Source organism: Polypterus senegalus, chromosome 3, assembly GCF_016835505.1.
Source record: "Polypterus senegalus isolate Bchr_013 chromosome 3, ASM1683550v1, whole genome shotgun sequence".
NCBI classification, from domain to species: Eukaryota; Metazoa; Chordata; class Cladistia; order Polypteriformes; family Polypteridae; genus Polypterus; species Polypterus senegalus.
Genome location: NC_053156.1, coordinates 124,729,227 through 124,751,076, shown reverse-complemented (window position 1 = coordinate 124,751,076; position 21,850 = coordinate 124,729,227). Strand labels below are relative to the sequence as shown.

Below are 21,850 nucleotides of genomic sequence, written 5' to 3'. Positions count from 1 at the left end.
ATGTTGAAATCACCAAGAAGGATAATTCTCTGAGAGTAAGAGCTTAGGTGGGTTAAAAGTTCAATCAGATCAGATAAGAAGGATGCATTGTATTTTGGGGGACGATAAAGAACAATGAGTGAGACAGGACCTGTTTCCGTTATTAGTTTAAGAGCCAGGCACTCAAAAGACAGTGGACAGTCAATTGGGATTCGTTTGATATTTAAGTCTGCTCTGATAATTACCGCTAGCCCCCTCCTTGTCTAGAGCTGCGAGGTTCTGTATGGAAAGTGAAACCAGGTGGAGTCGCCTCCGTGAGAGACGTCAATTCGTTTGGTTTTTGCCAAGTCTCCGTTAAACACAGTATATCAAGTTTGGTGTCAGTGATGAGTTCTGACAGCACCAATGCTTTGCCATTAAGAGATCTTGAGTTAAACAGAGCAATGTTAGTCAATGAGGCATCTTTTGCACAGAGCTGTGATCAGGGTTTATTTCCACACAATGTAAATTTGGCACACTGACACTTGTATTTCCAGGGCCATGAGAAGGAATGCTTATTCCTGAGCAAATGCTGCCGGTTGTCTTTTCATTCGCACCGGCGTGGCGGCGACCTGACCCGATGTATATATTTCGGGCGCTGTAAAATACCGGCGTCTTTTAGGATGTTCCAATCAGACCATTTGCTCTGGACAAACTGTTTAATAAGAAGGAGTTTGTCATGAGAGTATTTTAGCATGATACTTGGCAATACTTATCTGAAAAGCAGTGGAGAAGCAGCACAGCATAGCGGAACCATTTGGATTAGATGAGATGAACGGCGATAGCAAAGCAGCAGAAAGCATAGCAGGAGGAGGTAGCAGGATTTGCAGGTTCCAATACACAGCCACAAACAATAACGCTTGATAATTTCATGCGTGATCGCCCCGGAGCCATAAGCCAGGTTAATATGAGCATCAGATCAGATCCCAGTCGTACAGTACTGTAAAATGAATCGGGAGCAGATCAGCATAGCGAATATAATCACGGAGAAAGATTATCCTGAGGTCATAGATCGCCAGGTACAAAGAAATGTTCGTAGGTCTCGTCCCGCGATCCACAGACTCAGCTGTTCCCAGTCAAAGTAGAGTCCATAAAATCTGTAAATATTAAGCCAAATCCATGCAATTCAGGTCGACTGTATCCACGAACTATACGTACAGTAAAAGAAATAAAACAAGCGTGAGAAAGTGTAGAATAAAGGCGAATTTTGCGAAAAGTGTTGTTAACAGGGAGGAGCGGCAGCAACTTGCGTGCGCCAGCGTCCCCTCACCTGAAGAAGTAGATTGCGGAGGAACCTGCCAGGGACGCCCGGTGTGCTTCCGGGGCAAAGGGCAGCACTTCTGCCACACCAGGAAGTGCTGCCGAAAGTTCATTTCCAGCCACCTGGAATGCATCCGGGTGGGAAAAAAAGGGCCTGCCTCCTAACAGTCTGGGAGCTAGAGTCGGGAGAGGGCGCAGGACGAAGCTCCCAGGAGGAGATTGGAGGCCTAGGACAGAGTTATTGAAGAGAATTGTGGTGATTATTGCTTTGTGAGCATTGTGTGGTGTTTCAGGACTGTGTTTATTATGTTTAATAAATGTGTGAATTTTATAAAGATGTGGTCTCCGACTGGTGGTGTCCGGGCAAGTCTCAGGACTGAGTAAGTTACCATGTTATTATTGCATTAACACATTAATTAATTAATGTCAACAGTTATTTTAATGCGTATTAACAAGGTTTTTATTATTATTATTATTATTTTGAAAGCCTCATTCTCGCTAGCGATCGATAAAGATCAGTGATCTTTTTGTTACAGTGCTTTTCGATACGCTTTTGCTAGTAGAAAAGTTAGCTTTGTTGATTTGACCTTGATTCCCTGCCTGTGCGTGAGTAGCGAAGAGCAAACAGCTTCTAAAATGGCATGTGGAGAGATACCAAAGTGAATGCTCAAAGAAAAATAATCCATGGATGACTTTTTTCATATTATCGCTGAATCGGACTCTGATTTTGATGCAAGTGATCTGGAGATGTAGAACGAAAACAAAAGTGAGGTACCTGCATCAGCTGATCGGTCCCCAGCTGATCGTGGTACAGAACACATTCGTGTAGCTGATGCACCTATGGCAACGTTCACCTGGGAGGACAGACACGATGACAGGAAGTACAAGCTATATTGCGTCTCACTGCAACTGCCATCCCCGCGCACCTGTCTCACAAAGACAGCCAGGCATCCAGCCCTCCTTGCATTCCTGCTGGCCATCAAGACTCCCTCTGTATAGTGGCTGCTACCTCAGACTTCAAGCAGGCGCCAAAAGCAGGCACAAAAGGCAGCAACAGACATTTTATGTTGATTTATGTGTGAAACCATTCCTTTGTGCACTTTTCAGAAAACAGATTTTTGGGAAAAATATTAGCACTCAAAGAGGTGCTACTGAACATAGACTGTTTATGCTGCTCCCTGATAAAAGAAAATGTTTCTGCTGGTATATGTTCAGATAAAAAAGAAAACAGATTTAGAAATGTTAACTTGCTGTTGTTTAGAAGGTGACTGTTATAATGTTATGATCGTGACTCTCGATTCTGGGGATAACTTGTTTTTCTATAACAAACTAAATATAACGTGCCCTGGCAGTGGCAAATGGCTTTGGTTTTATATTTGATTTGATTTGATTATATTAATGTTTAAGTTGACATTTACAAGAAATATTTTAACTGCTACTACATAAAGGGAATACTGCTGTTAAAAAGAACCTTACTTGTTTAAATGTTTACAAACCAAATGCACACAATACACTACTTTATTTAAACCAAAATATGTCTATAGTACCTCTGTCAGGAAGCTTGCAGTGCTGACTGCCCTAATATAATGACAAAATTGTACGGAATGGAAGTATAATGCTTATCCCTACCCATTATTCCAATTAAGGCAACATCACTACCCAAGTAATGCACTGTGTCAGTTTTTAGGTAAGAAAGCAGCTACAGAGAACTTTTCACGTGCCAGAAGCAAAGGAGTACAGCAGTGTTTTCCAACCTTTTTTGCTGTGGTGGCATATATTTTGTAGCACAAAAAATCCCACAGCACACCATGATTCTACCAAATACAAAAACATTGAATGTCATAGATGTGCTAAACTGTCCCAAGGGTCTTGATTACTGTAGATGCTCTCAAAAAAGTCAGTTTGGAGATTGGCACTCATAGAAACAGTGGTTAGTGAGCACTCGTATGCACTATACAGTGCACTATAAATGCTGTGTCTGCAAAACGGCGATCAAAGAACTGCTTTTATGTTGGCTTCACCAGGTAGGCCTGTCCATCTCAGACAGGTCTTGAACAAAAAAGTAGTGTGGTTCACACTGGTCACGACCCAGGGGAAATAAACTATTATTTTCATAGCACACCAGTTGAAAAGCACTTGTGTAGAGTATAATTATCAAGTCGTTGATAATGATGAACAATTGAGGATGGTATTTGTACAGTTTTGACACAATTTTATATTTCCATTTAAGATATATACTTTCAATTAAATCAGTCTTTAGCAGTGCACTCAAAATCTACAGTCATTTAAGTCATTTAATTTTACTTTAACATGTCTTTTTTTTATATACTATGCCAATTTGAGAATTACCACATTTTTAGTTATTAGTTTTGTAGGTGCTTGTAATAAATTAGCCTTGTTTTCTTATTGCCTTCTTTTCAACTTACCTTTTAGGAAGGCATTCAAATATATATATACTCGGCAAAAAAAGAAACGTCCTCTGACTTTCAATTGTTTTTACTTTCAGTAAACTTAATGTGTAAATATTTGTATGAACACTAAAAGAGTCAACACCATAAGACATAAACTAAAAATGTTTCACAATGTGTCCCTGAATGAAGGGAGGCTCAAAATCAAAAGTACCAGTCAGTATCTGGTGTGGCCACCAGCTGCTTGAAGTACTGCAGTGCATCTCCTCCTCATGGACTGGACCAGATTTGTCAGTTCTTGCTGTGAGATGTTACCCCACTCTTCCACCAAGGCACCTGCAAGTTCCTGGACATTTCTGGGGGGAATGGCCCTCGCCCTCACCCTGCGATCCAACAGGTCCCAGACGTGCTCAATGGGATTGAGATCCGGGCTCTTCCACTGCGAGGATGATCAGCTGTCCTTCCTGTCTCCCTGTAGCGCTGTCTTAGGCGTCTCACAGTGCGGACATGGCAATTTATTGCCCTAGCCACATCAGCAGTCCTCATGCCGTCCTGCATCATGCCTAATGCACATTCACGCAGATGAGCAGGGACCCTGGGCATCTTTCTTTGGGTGTTTTTCACAGTCGGTAGACAAGTCTCTTTAGTGTCCTGCGTTTTTAGAACTGTGACCTTAAATGCCTACTTTCTGTAAGCTGTTAAGGTCTTAACGACCATTCCACAGGTGCATGTTAATTAATTGATTATGGTTAATTGAACATGAATGGAAAACATTGTTTAAACCCTTTACAATGAAGATCTGTAAAGTTATTTGGATTTTTAAAACATTATTGTTGAAATACACAGTCCTGAAAAAGGGACGTTTCTTTTTTTTCTGAGTATATATATTTTATGCAATTTCTGTAAAAGTTTGATTTCCTCTTGAGAAATAAAGTATAATCTAATCTAAATAACTAAAATATGCTTATTTAACATATATTTTTATAATTATGTTTGGGTCTATATATGGATGGCTGAATGAATCTCTCTTCTCATTTTCATTTTTTGCCAAGAAGCAGAAACATCGATGCCAGAAGACTACTTGGTTGACCCAGTTGACTCAAAGAGATACTCTGTTGACCCCACCGATTCTGCATTTAATGCAATGAGTTCCCCATATCCAGCAAAGCCATCATACTCTTACCGGTCCTGCCAACAGTTTCAAGGGGGATCTACTTCAGTGGGCATGTGCAGGCAAACGTCCAGCCCCAGCACCTTTCAAGAAGGAAACAGAAGTGGTAATGATCAAATCAGCATTTTGATTTACAGTAGTACAAGAAGCTGACAATTATCTTTAAGCTAAAACCTGTTAAGGCACCAGGCTCACACTATAATATGTTTATGCTTATGTGTACCTTTGTTTTTATTTTTTTTCTTGAGAACATTAACATCTTGACTGAAATTTCAAGTTTTACTTTACTAGAATATGCACGCAAGGCTAGCAACTCCTAAGAAATTTGTCATACTACCCAATGAATAATTTTTAAAATATACTTCTGAAAGTTTATAGATGGTAACCAGCCACCTGCTCTCCCAAGTCCTGCACCTTTTTAATGTGATATCCATTCACAAATGGATGGTTAAAATAATTTTTATGTTTACCAAATTAATTTTAAATATTGCATTGCTGTTTGAAAGTATTTAAATATACTGACATTTTTGTGTGAGATTTCAGAAGTGATGAGATGCTGCGTTGTTTCTAATTATTTACAACTTATTTGGTTTTTCAGCCTATAGCCCTTCACCTGAGTCCCAGGATTCAAATCCTCCACTTAGCAAAGATCCTTCTACTTGGACTGTAGAAGATGTTGTGTGGTTTGTAAAAGATGCAGACCCCCATGCCCTGGGACCACACGTAGAAGTGTTCAGGAAGCATGTAAGTTATGGCAAGAAAGCAAAGATATTATCAGATTCCTTTCCGTTAACTGTAATCTTCTTGACTTTACTATGCATCATTTTAAGAAAGACAAGTTTTATACTGAATTTTATATTTCTATGAATAATGCCTCAGTATATTCAAAAGATGTCTGGACAGTTACTAAAAATCTAAATATAACATGCCAAGTGTAGTGGCTAAATCCATATGAGAAAGTATTGAGTTGGTGGTGTTTGTGTGCTAAGTGTTGAAAGATTTGTTTGTTTTGTCATTTGATTATTGACTTTGCCTTTGGCGGTTCAAGTAATTAGTGAGTGCTAGACAACTATGACACTTTACATTACCAAATTCTGTGGCTCAGAGCTTCAGTGATTCAACTTAAATCAGGGTAACTGGACCACACATTTTTAAGAACCACAACTCAGGCCCCTTCTTCAGGCAAGATGTATGATTACATCTTATCTGAAGAAGGGGCCTGAGTTGCCTCGAAAGCTTGCATATTGTAATCTTTTTAGTTGGGCAATAAAAGATGTCATTTTGTTTAACTTCTAACTACATCCATAATGGTTAACATGATACAACACCCTAGTTCTAGTGATATTTGTGTAAAATAGCAGGTCTGTAGATGTCTTGGCCTACCAGATTTTCTAAAAATAGACAAAAAAATTGACTATTTTGCGCACAGTACATCTTGTACATTTCACTTCTCATTGGGTATTAGAAATCAGTTTCAGCAGGCAAAAATTTGGACTGTTTCAGCACCTTTGCATTGCACATTGCACTTGCCTCAGCTACGACAGGAAAAGGTTTTTAACAGTTTCCGACCTCACATATGTTTGAAAGCAATCAGTTTTTTCACAGACCACAGATTAAAAAATGTTTTTATTTTTTAATAATTTTCCTGCTTTAAAAAATCTCTAAATGTAAGACTGAGTGCCAGTATGCACTTTGCAGTACCTTAGTGGTGAAGTATATAAAGAAGTGGATGATAACTAAAAAAGGGAGAAAATTAATTTTACCATTTTTTGTTTACCTGTGCTAGTGTCTTTGTATCTTTCTGATGACATATTCCATACCTTGATTGTTTTGCAGCTTGTTTTGGTTAATCTGTGACCATTTTCAGCTATATATTATTTCCTTCTTATACCGTAAGGTATTGGGAGTTCTGGAAGTTGTATTCTTCTGGGCTATAAACTCAAATACAGGTACAGCTGCATTAACAAGTAATGAGAAATGTACACATAAAATTTAAAGAAAATGTTTTAAAACTGATTTTTTTTTGTAAACCTATGCTAGATTTTTGTGGTTATTTCACTATACTGAATTTAAGATGCCATATTTAGCAGGTGACGTTTGTATTATTATTGACATTAATTTGAAAGTTTGTTTAGTTTTGTACTGTAAATGACCGATCTTGTCTGTGATGGAGTGATGTCTTTATGAATTGTTATTTGATTCATAAATTTAGTGTTAGGTCTAGTGAGTTGGTAAGTCATTTTTGTAATATTTTTTTAGATTTCCCATTCTTGCAATATATATATTAGGAATTTTCCAGTATATTGGAAGCTTGGTAGATATTAAGTTCGATGTTTATCTGATGCATAGATATAATTTATGGAAAGTGCACCAAATTTATGTCCACACCACTTTTCAACAAGTGAGATTTTTGCTCCTAGCATTAAAACCATCATATGGACACTGAAAATTGACATGTACCCACTCACTTTCTCACCAAAACCTCCAAGGGAGGTAAAATCTGCCAAGGTGCAGCACTGGCCCTGTTTGCAGCAGTTTATTATAGTTGATTTGTTGTTGAAGATACAGTATTACTAAACTGCAGTGGATGGAGCAGCAAGCTTGATCAGTTGCAGTAATACAAAAGCATATTCCCACAGAATTTAAATTTAAACTCCAAATCTGATGTGACTGTAAATATAAATGCTTACTTAGTGTTTTGTAACAAGCTGAGATAAAATTCAGCCATCCATCCATTATCCAACCCACTATATCCTAACTATGGGGTCATGGGGGTCTGCTGGAGCCAATCCCAGCCAACACAGGGCGCAAGGCAGGAAACAAACCCCAGGCAGGGCAGCTGAGATAAAATGGAAATTTAAAATGCAGTCTTTTTCTTTACATGTCTTTGTTAATATTCAATTACAAATGAGTTATTAAAGGCTTGTTACTATAAATTAATACATAAAAAGGTAATATATATTATATGTACAGGGCAGACTGAGATATCTCCTCCACAGCAATAATATGGCAAATCCAGTGCATCTGTGTGCATCTCATCAAGTCAGTATTCTCTTTTTAGAATTAAATCCCCATTGTGAAACTTTTACTATAAAATTTTATTTGGTTATTTATACAATGTTTACATAAGTAAAAGTTAAAAGTGGGTGGTATAAAAACTGCACACAGAACAGCCCTCAATCAGTACTAAAATGTATTGCAGTTGGGTATTGTAATTATTAGCATTAACCCTTTGTATATAATCGGAGCCGTGTGTATGCTGATAGTAGTTGCTCAAAGTTATACTACTTTGCCTGTATTGCTTTACTAAGGTATGGTGAACTATGTGACAAGAACTCTTACATGTAACCACAAGAAGTGACAGTTTTTAATTTATAAGCAGAATAAAAATTACACATGAAAAGTAAAAAATCCACTACTTCTTAATTTTCCTGTGGGAACTGTTAGAAGTAAAAAAAGTAGTAGTGTAACAAACAGACCATTCTAAATTCAAAAATAATTGTGATCGTAGCCCATTATATGTTTGGTAATTTATCTATTGTACATTCTCTTTCAAACATCATTTGCTTTAGTTTTATCTTCTTTCAACATCATTCACCACTAACTTTTCTTATTCTTCATGCTTCTATGCATGCAAGTATTAGCATGTGTTGGTGGAAAATGGAATGTACTCTGCAGTGATGCAGAGTGGAGCCAAGCTATACCTGTGAATGGTTAAGTGCTGTTTGCCTTGATATTTGGAAAATAACATGATATACAGTGTATGATTAGTAAAGTCTGCCTGTTCTTGGTTACATTACTTTCAGGGTAAGCCAGACAGCCATAATGTGTAAAATATGATGTATACAGTATATGCAGATTTTCAAGACCTCTCCAACAAATAACTGGTATGGTGCTCCATAAAATGTTTTAGTAGACTTTACTTTGTACAGCTATTATAATAGGTTTGATAAGGCTTCTGATAAAATAATGATGTTCTTTCTCATTTCTTTTTGTAGGGCTGCTCCTGATACCTCTTTTTTGTTCTAACTTGGATCTTTTTATTTTCATTTAATACTCAAAATGTTTTTATATCTTGTCTTACATATACTGTACTGTAAATAATACATTCAATAGTTTTTTTGCATTACAAAAGAAAATAGTAACTTTGAAAGGAAATCAGTGGCAGAAATTATGAGGAGAAAGAACATTGTCACTCATAACCCCTGGTGCTTTTTGATCATGTTTTCACTTCTGCTTGGCTGTGTCTTCAGGATATTCGGTATAACAAGAACCCCATATAAATACCAACAGAATAATAGAGTTTTACATTGTTTAGTTGCAGTTTCAGTACTGCGAGTGACCTAATGTGGTAAAGGTAATAATAGTGTCTTACATTTGTGTGTAGTTTATTTGCATTTAATGAAACGACATTTGATCTTGTTTCATCCTGGTATACAATAAATGCAACTGTTGCCAATGACAACATCCTCCTCAAATACCTGTAGAATTATGCTGGACTAAATGTAACTTTCTACCCCAGGAAATATTTCAGCCTCTCCAAAGACAAATGTTTCCCACTATATTTAGAGCTTCATCCAATTATGTTCACAATTTATACTTTGTCACTGGAATATATGCAGTAAAGTCTAGCTGCAGACCAGAGTTCTGGTCTGTTGTGCGGCCAATACAATTTCACACATCCAGTAACGTTTAATGGCATCTGCATTATACATCAGTGATGTTATGTAATATGCCTATTCATTTGTGTCTTTTTCAATATTCTCATTTCTAGGCATACCTTGAGTTTCAGTCTAATAAAATATACTGGCATTACAGTTAAGATTAGGTTCTGGGAGGGTTATCCTACTCATGAGTAATGACAACTGTCAAGTAGGCATACTAGACGTGTTTTATGAACGTGCTGTATAATGTAGAACTTGTTTTTGATTAGTGATACTGTTGTGTAATTCTGTGTGGCACAGCCAGACCCTTCACTGAGTTTCCTCTGTATAAATCATGTTTTGTAAGGATCCAGTTTGATTCGCTGTTCAGTTGACCTTCTGAATTGCTGAGCCCAGGAGATCAGCAGCTAGACCCCTTACAATATATGACTTATCAGCTGGTGACACCTGGTTTTATTTGACTGTCACTCCTGGATTCATTATATATTCTTACTGTCTTTGTCAGTGACATCAGTGTACTGGGCCGTGCGGTATTGGCAAAAAAATATATCTCGATAGTTTCTGGGACTTTGATGATTAGGACTTTGATGATTACGATAATTAGATGATAGTTTGCATCCTTTAAAATCATGTTTGTAAAAGTCATATTGAAAACAGGTCTTATTTATTTACTTAAAATTGATATAAAAAAACTCAAAAACATTAAAATCAGCAGACAAAGTTATTATTGAGATCACATAGTGCAAGTATGAGTAAACCATTTCAAAGTAGTGCCCTACAGGATTTACACAAAAAATTGCACTAAAACCAACAAAACTATAAAAAATTATAATGAGAGCATTTTACATATACACTTACCCTTAATATAAACAATATATAATTCAAAGTGAATAAAATACTAATCATATCTGAACTACAGCGCATGAACATTACAGTCTGGATAAATATAAACTGCTCTGCTGTAAGGTGAATTGTGCAGCAAATAAGCAAGGACAAAAATCTAACATACTGTACTATAAAAATCCAACGTTCTGTCATATACTGCACAGGGGGAAAAAACTAGCATTTGTAAACAAATTTTGTCATATATTGCACAACAATACAAAAAAAACCCATACCATTTTTTAACAAATCACTAACTTTTTGTCCAATATTACACAAAGATATAAGAAAAAATAAAACAACTATAAAATCCTATTGGCTTCACAGCAGCACGGTTACATGTTACATGTCCTCCAGTGCTGATGGTCCTCTCAGAAGGACTACTTGAGACAGATGCACAAGTACTTTGTTTTCAAGTTTTCTCAATTTGGGTAAATGTACTTCTTGTGTTTTCCACCACTCAAGTATATTTACATCACTGTCCACCTCAGGTATTATCAAGTAACTCTTAAAATGTTTTTCTAAGGCAGTGTGCAGATACTTGCCTTCTCTGAATTCCAGCCGTAAGGGCGTGATGGAGCAGGGTGAGGAGGCATGGATCATGGATCTGTGCGAGTGTTTTAAATAATGAAAGAAAAAAATGTTCTTTGGAATTGAGCAGTAAACCAAGACAGCTTGCAAAATAAAATCCACCCGATAGGCATATGCTTCTTATGGAAATAGCAATAATCCATTCAAATGAATTTTCGAATGGATTAAGAATTCATCTGAAGTAATTAATAATTCATTTGAACGTACAGAGTTATGTACTAGATCGATTTAAACTTAAATTGCCTTTTTTAGAGGAATGACAGTTTTCGCCACGGCAGCTCCATGTGCAGTTACTCATTCATCTCGATCTGTTTCTTACCTGCAGCAGTTTTGACTATGTTTAGTTACATTTGCCTTACAATCACAGGAAAAAAACGCAATTGATTTTGACAGAAAAATTAAGGCGATCAAGCAGTATGAGGAAGGAAAGAAAGCAAATGCAATCACATGTGACTTTAAGTTATCCCTTTGTAACCAGTGTTTATTGCGCATGCTGCACAGCTGTGCTTTGGCTTTAAATTCAGTTAACCTCCAGAGCTTCTGCATTGTGACTCACGTGAACTTCCACAAAGGGATAATGAAACCACACTGAACTCCTTTATCTGGTCATTTTTATTACTAACAGGCTGAAATGTTAAAACAGAAACATTTGAGTGTTCAGATTCTGCTGGTACAATTCCTTCTCTCACATTTAACACAATGAACACTGGGAAAGGCTCACAATGATGATGTAAAATAACACTGACAAAGTGATGTGTTTTTAATTGTTTTTTGCAGAATTAGTGACATAAATAGTTTTTAGTCGTTAAAGTAACAATTAAGATACAGGATTATCATAGAAGATACATATCGCATGCTTCTATGATGTACAAATGTCTCCTAATTTACAACAGGAGACCAGTAACAGAATCAAACTTTATAGGATTTCCAGCTCAGTTCCCGAGTGTTTTTGGTAGATATATAGCATTACCAGTAAACTAGACATATTGTTGGAAATCACCTCTTTGACTGTACTCTGTAAATGTGACCATACTCTTAAACTTTCTTACTCTTGTTTCTTCTACAGTAAGCTGTTTTAAGACTCAGGTCTTCTTTACATCCTCTCCTAGTCATTTAACTAGTCACAATTGTTAATGAGAGGTGTGGCGATTACCTAGAGAAGCTTTAAAAGCTGTCTGATATGTATCCAGTCAGAATATTTAAACTATATTGCTTAGTCTTTCGTGGTTGGTTTTGGCAAATTATAATTTTCTGTCTAAAGTGATTTTAGGTCAACTGCATTAGAGGATAATGCTACTCCCATTTGAAGATTTCAGATGTGTCCATACGTAATTAGATGTGATTACAAGTAAAAAAGAAAACCACAGATTTATTTTTAAATTGCTACTCTAATTAAACAACTGTCTACACAGCATATCCTTTATCATGACACTGTAACCAGGTCTATATGTGGCATTGTGGACTGTACAGATGCTTTTTTACAGTGTGTTATGTGTTTAAATACTGTAGTCGAACAAAATACAGTAGAGTGTGTTCAATATGAGGTCAAGAATTTGATGTGTACAATACAATATCTCTGTTTGTGTTTGTGATGAAGTTAAAGCTACAAACAAAATTTTTCTTGGATGTTAATCTGTTACAGGTTACACTCACCATGTGTTTGGACTGCAAAAGGAAAGCAAAAGTTCCAATTTAATGTATGGAGACAGTGTATGGGGTTGGGTATTTTAAAATGCTAGTAAAATGACTGGCTGACTATTGGGATTTATTGAAGTATGTTTCCTGCACTCCCTCAGATGGCCACTCTATCCATTGTACTCTCCTTTCTATCCATCTGTAAAGCATCACAAGTGGTAACCAATACAATATTTGGCAGCTGCTGTACCTCGTCTGTGGAATTCTTTACCTTATTACATTAAAGAGTAACTTTCAGTTAAACAGTTTAAAACTAGATTGAAGACACATTTCTATTCTCTAGCTTTCCATGACCTTCAGGGATACTGACGCTTCCCTCCTGTTAGTCATTTGTTTGTTTCAATTTACTGCTGGTGTTTTGTTTTATTGTATTTTATTCTATTTATTTTATGTTTATTATATGTTTTAATGTAAAGCACTTTGGCTACAGCATTACTGATATTGTTTTAAATGTGCTCTATGAATAAAATGACATTGACATTTTATTTAGGGTTAATTTTATTTCCCAATGCAAACATCCTTTCCTCTCATTTCTAACGCAGATCTATAGGCTGACAATGTTAATGTCTCTGAGGTTTACACGCTTATACTTTACCTCTTGTTTATACTTATACTATACCTTTGCCTAAATCAAAGATTTGTCTGGCTTTAACTATAGTTAAGAGTAACGCTGTAATGCACTTTGGTATGCACAGTAATTGGTTGCTTATTTCAGCAGCTATTATTTTATAACAGAAAGGCTTTTTATATTTACAAATCTAGAAAACATTTTTTACAGATATTTTTTTACAAACAATTGGCTGTTTACATAACTTTCTCAAGGTCACTCAGTGAGATGAAGTCAAGAAATGAACTAGCCATGTATTGGTTTAAAATCAAATGGCCCCAAGACCTTGCTGCCTGAACTTTGAGAAAGTGCTGGAACTATCCAGGGTTCTCTATACCCTTATACCCACAAATGTGCTACCAATAATAACTATAAATCATCGTTATCTTGGTCTTTTTCTCCTACTCTGTGATCTGTGGTTTTCATCAGTGAAATGCAAATCCATTCTCTTGGCATCCTTTGATGAAAAATGCATTTGTACCTATTAGTTTAATACTTCAGCCAATTCACTATTGGTTAATGTGGAAGATATATGAAAATGGAGTGTGTGGACATTGCAGTGCTTGTGGAGGAGAGGAACGCCTCTTTGCAGAATTAGTATCTTGCATTTTAGTCCACTCATTTCAAGGGTCAGCCATTTTCTTGTAGAGGCGAGAGGAAATACAAGTTTTGTCAGGTTAATATAAAGTTTGGTTGGTTTGTGTCATCCTATTATAAGAAAAATAAATGCCTTGTGCTGTTCTGTTTGTTCAGAAGAACTTGAAATAGTCGCAAACCTATGACTAGCAGATTAAGTCTTGATTTTAGCCTGGTAGAATGAGATGTCTGTTATGTTGGAAGTATTGTATATAGGATCAGTAGTTGTGCAGCAGTAGAAATTAATCATTATGTATTTTGTTAGGATAAACTCATTTCAGTTCAATTCAACACTGACCATAAAAACAGCCCTAGGTAACAATTGTAAAATGCATATCCCATGGCATATTATTAAAGTGAAATCATGGTTCCACTCTTGACATTTACACTTAGTGTCACACTGCCTTCTTAATTTTATTTAAACCCTATTTTTCAACATTTCTTTCTAATTTTACGTCAGTTCAGGTTGGTTGGGGAGCATGCACTGGTACAGTGTGCTGTCATACCCTCCACACAGCGAAACAGCTTGAGATCCTGGTTGGCAACCCCCCCGGCAAACACACGGTCCAGTCCCAACCCACGGAAATGACCATCTATCTGCCACAGCCAGGTGTTTCATGGGCTTCCCCTTGGCATGGTCCAGCCGCTTGGATCCTCAACAATGATAATCCTGTGAGCCGAATCATTTTTGGGGGAATCACACCGTAGTGTATGTAGTGCAGTAACTGACACTCCCTCACAGTGCAGGCAGTGTGCCTCATTTGGGACTCCTTGAGCAACCACTTACTCGACACAAAGTCAAACCAGCGGTTACCAAGGATTCTCTAATATGACACGGTACCAAAGTAGTCCAGTCTTTGTCTTAGGTCACTGGATAGCGCCCATGTCTCGCAACCATATAGCAAAACAGGAAGCACCAAGACTCTAAAGACTTGAACCTTCATCTTTTAGCAAAGATATTGAGAGTGCCACACAGCCCTTTCCAGTGACCTCATAACCCCCCATGCTCTCCCAATCCATCTACCGATTTCATAGGAAGAGTCACCAGAGACATGAATGTCGCTGACAAGGTAAATAAATCTCTCGACGAGGTTGACATTCTCACCACACACAAACACACTGCTGATGGCTATACCCAAGAGGTCATTAAGGGCCTGGATCTTGGTTTTTATCCAGAACACTCTCAAATCCAGACACGCAGACTCGTCACTCAGTCTCTCGAGAGTCCCAGTCACAGTCTGTTTTGATTCCTTGAAGATCATAGCATCATTGGCAAAGTTAAAGGCAATCTCTCTTCACCAACAGATACGCCACAGCCACTGGACCTCATGACCCTGCCAAGCACCCAGTCCAAGCAAGCATTGAACATTGTAGGAGCAAGAACACACCCCTAACGAACCCCAGAATCAACTGGGAAAAATGCAGAGGTTCTGCTTTCAATCTGCACAGCACCCATAGTACCAGTGTACAGGCCAGCCATGATGTCCAGCAACTTTGGGGGGATCCTGTGAAGTTTCAGGATGTCCCACAGGGCAGCACAATCAACGCTTTCATTTTTAGTATTATTATTTATATAGGAATGGGATGTATCAGCCAAGGGATTTATTGAGAAGTTAAGTTACAAACTCTTGTAAGGTTTGATTAACACATTTACTCTCTGACCAGGTACCTTCATGCAGAGTGTAAGCCTGTGTGCAAACGTGAACTTTGTTTGTTCATGTAGAGGGAGCCCTTTTTAATCAATTGCAAGAAAAATAGGTGTGGTTTTATACAATAATTAATTCAAGAAGATGTTGAGGATGTTTGCTATGTTTTCAGTCATTTGCTCTAAAAGCAGTGCAGGTGACTCATTACTTCATTCTACCAACCTTGTCCAAATAGCATAGAAAACTTTTTTGCCTTGGGACAGATTTGAGCACACTCCCATTAAATCCATATTTATTAATCTGTTTCTCTCAGCGTTACTCTGGATTTTATGTTAAATATTTGGGAACCATAAAAGTCTGGTTGATTAAAGATTTACCTGCTTGAATCATTAATGATGACGCCAAGCTGAAAACTGTTATTACAAGCTATCTTTTTATTTTACAAAATGAAATATGTCTTTGAAAAGATAAATTTAAATAATCAGACAACATATTTTGCTGAAGGGTTCTTTGGTAGACGGCAAGGAAATTATGTCATTTGTTTAAATTTCTGTCTAGCAATGGGGATGAAAGCTCAGGTTACTAAGTGGTGTTACATCATACGTCTCTACTATGATTAATTATGTTATCAACACAGCAACACTCTCTGGAGCGCATTTATTATAAACAAAATGAAACTTCCTGCATGTTTAAATGTCACATGCAGAAAAAGACTGGTGCAATGGCCAGTGGTTAGCACTGCTGTCTTACAGCACAAATTCTGATCTTGGTTGTTCTCCTCAATACTTAATAGAGCACCTCTGACAGTTTATTGCTAACAATTAACATCTGCATTTCTGAGTGTTGAAAAATACCAATGAAAAATGTAAAACTACACTCAAAATGCATATTCCTGTTTTCCTGTCTGAGTCTTCATCAGTTGTATCAAGCCTTGTCAAATAAAATAAAATTTTATGGAAATGTCAGTGTTTATTAAGTAAATTTGTATTGCACCCATATTAAAGTATGAATCTATAAAAGAGTGGGAAGTGCAAGTTTGTAGATTAAAATCCAGAAGTTTTTCAATTTTCGATGGGTGCAAAGCAAATTAATCATGTTAATATCGGTGCAATGATAAACTTTCTGAATATCATGGCCGGCCTGTACACTGGTACTGTGAGTGCTGTGCAGACTGGTGGCAGAACTTCCTCCTTTTTCCCAGTTGATTCTGGGATTCGTCATGTGTGTGTTCTTGCTCCTACTCTGTTTAATGCTTGCATGGACTGGGTGTTTTTGGCAGGGTCGTGGGGTCTAACGGTTGTGGGGCATCTGTCTGTGAAGAGAGATTCACTGATCTTGACTTTTCGAACAATGATGTAATGTTCGCAGAGTCAATGGAGGCTCTAATTGGTGCTTTTGGAGTCTGATTGTCTATGCTTGCGAGTGTCCTGGATTAAAACCAAGATCCAGGCCTTTAATGACCTCTAGGGCACAGCCTTCAGCAGTGAGTGTTGTCGTCATCGAAAGGTTTACTTACCTCTGCAGTGACATTCATGTCTGTGGTGACTCTATTTATGAAGTCAGTAGAAAGATTGGGAGAGCATGAGAGGTTATGAGGTCACTAGAAAGGGGTGTGTGGCACATCTGATATCTTTGAGAAAGGACGAAGGTACAAGTCTTTAGAGTCCTGGTGCTTCCTGTTTTGTTAAGAGTTGTTTGACTTTGTGAGAAATTAGCAGTTGTTCACGAAGTCCTTAATGATGCACATTTCCTGCATTGCGAGGGAGTGACAGTTACGGCACTATGGCTACATGGCACAATTTCCCAAAGGGTTATTGAGCTCGCAGGATTCTCACTGTTGAGGACATGAGCGTCTTGACCAGGCCAAGGGGACGCCCACATAATACCTGGTTGCAGCAGATAGATGGTCATTTTCGGAGCATGGGACTGGGCCACATGTCAACCTGGGGAGTTGCCAGTCAGGATCCCGAGCTGTTTTGTTGTGTGGTGCATGCGGCAACACACTATCAGTGCATGCCACCTAACATGGCCTGGTATCGGAGGCATATACAGTAGTAATTGTTCACAGTATGTGATCTCAGGCAGCAGAGATAGTAAGTTACTTGTACAAAGAAGGCTTCTGAACTCATTACATAATTTGAGATTTTTTTTTTTGTTTTTAACCACAAAATGCAACTTTAAAGAGAATTTCTTTTTTTATGAAAACAGAGTATATTGACTAATTTCAGTGTTCTCAGAGAATAATGGATGTACACGCAGCAGTATAATTCATGCAATACATAGGAATTGTGCTGAAGTGAAAATAAGTGAACTTATAGTTCTATGACTTCCATCAAGGTAAAGCAAAATCAGGAGGGTCAATGACAATAAAACTGAAAATCTGAAATGATGTGTTATGGAGAATCAAAGTAATTGCAAGAAAGCAGGTCTGTTACTCATATTCCTTAGTCTAAAACTAATGAAGCATCAGCAGAACTGAGGAAAAATGGTGGATGCTCATCCATCTGGACATGCCTTTAAAAAAAAAAATAAATCTCACTTTTAAGCAAGTAGTGATCGCATTTAAAGCAATGTCAGACCTGCCAAGAAGTTATTATACTCCTAACATTTCACTCAAGGCCACAAAAAGAATGATAAAAGATATTAAATGTAATCTTAAAAGAATGCCTATCTGCTCGAAGAACTTTGAACAGAAATGCCATCAATGGAAGGGTTACCAGAAAGAAGCTGCCTCTGTCAAAAAAATAAAAAGCTACTAATATGAAGTATGGACAAGCCTAGAGAGTTTTGGAAGTGTATTCTCTGGGCAGATGAGTCCAACATTGGACTGTTTGGGCACAACTAGAGGAAACATGTTGGGTGAACAGGCAACACAAGCCACATACTGTCAAGAATGATAGTGTTGGTGCTTATGCATAGTGCTGTTCTCTTAATCTGTCTTATAATATTAATTCTATAATATATTAAGAAAATTTCTTTAGGCTCAGGGATGTCTTTTTTTTTATTCACTTTTAAGCATTCATAATCTAATGACCCCTTATAAGAGTATAAATAATATTCTTGAAGAATAAAGTTAGAGGTCAACGACATGGCAGTATCAGAACAACTTACCCTACTTACAGTATATCCTCTAGGCCTCATGTCTCAGCTGACTATTTACAATTGGTGAATTTTAAACTACGAGGAAGAATAATGTGAATAGTGTTAGGGGTTGTGATCAATTTTTCAACATGAAGTGCAAAGTGGAGACAGTGGAGAACATTACAGAGCAGTTTTCTCAGAGGAGTTACGGGAAGTTTTCACAAAAAAGCTATAGAGATTCCTGTAATGAGTGAGACATGGCAGTTAGTAGCTGCCACCAGTTGCAAAAAAGTTACAAAGGAAACTGCAGAGAGAACTGCAGGAAATCCTATCACCACAAAAATAAAATGCAGAAGATTCTTGTCACAAGTGACTCAAGAGTATTAGTGGTTTGGAAGCTATAAATACAAGAATATTTATTAAATGGAGGCACAGCTAAAAGTAAGTAGGTAATATACATAAGTTCAGTTTGTAAAGGTGTCAAATTTGAACTCTTTAATTTACACAGGGTTCCAGCTTTTCCTGCAGTTTAAATTAAATGTGATAGCTGTTAAGTTGTCGTGGAAAAAACTTCAAAGAAGATAGAGACTCCAAATGAGAATGCAGAACAATTCTTTATTTGTACAGAATTATGCGATAATGTCTTGTACAATCAATTAAACAATTCATCTCCATTTATACTTTTTTTGTAATTATATCACCTTATCCAATATATCACATCTTCTAACTCTTAATATACAGAACTATATTATCTGCTCTGGTGAACTAAAAACAACTATTAATTTCTGACTCATATCGATTCTCCCATTGTTCTGAACACCGCTTTATTAAAAGGAGTTTTAGCAGAAATTCCAATTGATCTTAACACTGCTTCATAGGATGGATTCATGGTCTTGCCTATTAGTTTATCCCCACCTTCATCAGGGTGTTATTTACTCATTTACCTTACTCTAATCTTGAAAAAGTATGTTGTTAGCTTCTCTATGACGAGTCAGATATCTCATGAGCGAAAGCTTTAAGTTACATTTAGTTAACCCTTGAGTTACATTTACTCCTATTCCTTATGATTGATAAATCATTGTTATATATATATATAGATAGATAGATAGATAGATAGATATGTTGAATAGTTTACTGTCAAATAATGCAACTGTCAAATAATGCAAAGAGTATGCAACACATGTTTCGCCCTAATTCTGGGCTCATTAGGTGTACACACTCACTGCACCCCCTCTCAGAGATCGAACCTCTTATGTTGCGCCACAGCGTGTGGTTCGTTTATTTGACAGCATGTAGATCGGGGTAATTACATTCATGGCATTCGTAGTCTGAATCACAATCTGATTGTATGGGTGGTTACCTACCAGGTAACGCTTGTGGTTGGTCTGCAAGTCGGCAAATATCTGCCATGGGTGCCCTCTCAGTTGCGAGAAGAAGATCATAGAATGTTTTATATATATATATATATATATATATATATATATATATATACAGTACAGGCCAAACGCTTGGACACACCTCATTCAATGTGTTTTCTTTATTTTCATGACCATTTAGATTGGTAGATTCTCACTGAAGGCATCAAAACTATGAATGAACACTTGTGGAGTTATGTACTTAACAAAAAAAGGTGAAATAACTGAAAACATGTTTTATATTCTAGTTTCTTCAAAATAGCCACCCTTTGCTCTGATTACTGCTTTGCACACTCTTGGCATTCTCTCGATGAGCTTCAACAGGTAGTCACATGAAATGGTTTTTACTTCACAGGTGTGCCTTATCAGGGTTATTTAGTGAAATTTCTTGCTTTATCAATGGGGTTGGGACCAGCAGTTGTGTTGTGCAGAAGTCAGGTTAGTTGGACGATCATTTATTTTTCAACAGGACAATGACCCCAAACACACCTCCAGGCTGTGTAAGGGCTATTTGACCAAGAAGGAGAGTGATGGAGTGCTGTAAATGGTCATGAAAATAAAGAAAACACATTGAATGAGGAGGTGTGTCCAAACTTTTGGCCTGTACTGTATATATATATTTATATATATATATTGCGGTCCCCGGCCGGGACGCCCAGGAGGACCGGAGGAGGGCTTGTGCCTCCTCCAGACCGCGAGGGGGCGCCGTCCTGGTTATGTTGGGGGCCTCGGGTAAAGGGCTTGGAAGCCTAGCCCTGTAGGGACCCGTGGCCACCGCGTAGGCGGCGCCTAGTGCCTAAATATCCCGGGAGCCCAGCACTTCCGCCACACCAGGAAGTGCTGGGGGGAAGACGACAGGGGACACCTGGACGGCTTCCGGGAAGTAGCTGGAGCCCATCTGGGTTCCCATTTAAGGGGCCGCCTCCCTCCAGTCATTGGCAGAAGTCGGGTGGAACAGGACGGAGCTGGAGGGAGGACTAGAGGCGGCCAGGAGAGAGAGGCACAGAGACTGTGTGGCCTGAACATTGGGGGATCGGTGCTGGAGCCACTGGGGAGTGCACGTGACTATATTAACTTGTAAATATTGTAAATAAAAGTGTGTTGGGTGAGATTGCAATGTCCGTCTGTCTGTGTCTGGGCCAGCTTCCACAATATATATATATATATATATATAGTCATAAACAAAGAGCCATAACAAGGTTGTAATTGTTTCCTGGAGGCAAAATTGAATAAATTGATGTACTGAAGTGTACAGATCAGACTGAAAGAAACCAACCTTTTCCTAAATTACAAAAGTGTTATGCACAAATATATTTCAAACACCTGTCCCCTTTAAAATTTTTACTGATTTTGAAAACCTTGTTCCCTGTAAGGTTTAATGCTGTGTGAAATCAACCATGTCCAGTTTTTGCAAGTTTTTAACCTAAATATTACAGGTGACATTGTATAGTGCTTACTTTGTAAATCAAACTGAAACTTTGCTTATATAAGTACATATATTTTTATATGCTTGTCCTGGATGAAAACACAAAATAGCTGTAATTTTACACATCATACATGTTTTTGATTGTAAAGGGGCAGGAGTAGGACAGTTAAATCTATTACTTTTACTAAGCCATGCAATTATGTACTACCGAATAATCACTCTTAGCCTGGAGTACAAATATCTTCAAAAGTGCTGTTTTTGTTCACATTAACAAAAGCACTTTGACCATGGACAATGTTCAATCCAAACCTTGTTGAACTACAGACAATAAACTGAAATGGTTTTATTTC

General features: G+C 37.6%; 1 protein-coding gene across 6 annotated transcripts in view; it reads left to right on the top strand.

Annotated features, from left to right (window-relative positions):
• Positions 1-21,850, top strand: part of scml4 (Scm polycomb group protein like 4) — a 277,625-nt gene that overhangs the window by 245,247 nt on the left and 10,528 nt on the right. For 5 of the 6 annotated variants that reach the window (XM_039747888.1, XM_039747887.1, XM_039747892.1 and 2 more), the window contains 2 exons: positions 4,739-4,963; positions 5,456-5,601. In XM_039747888.1, the coding sequence (XP_039603822.1) occupies positions 4,739-4,963; positions 5,456-5,601 (371 nt within the window). The remainder of the gene's footprint in view (positions 1-4,738; positions 4,964-5,455; positions 5,602-21,850) is intronic. The other variant, XM_039747889.1, reaches the window with a different exon arrangement.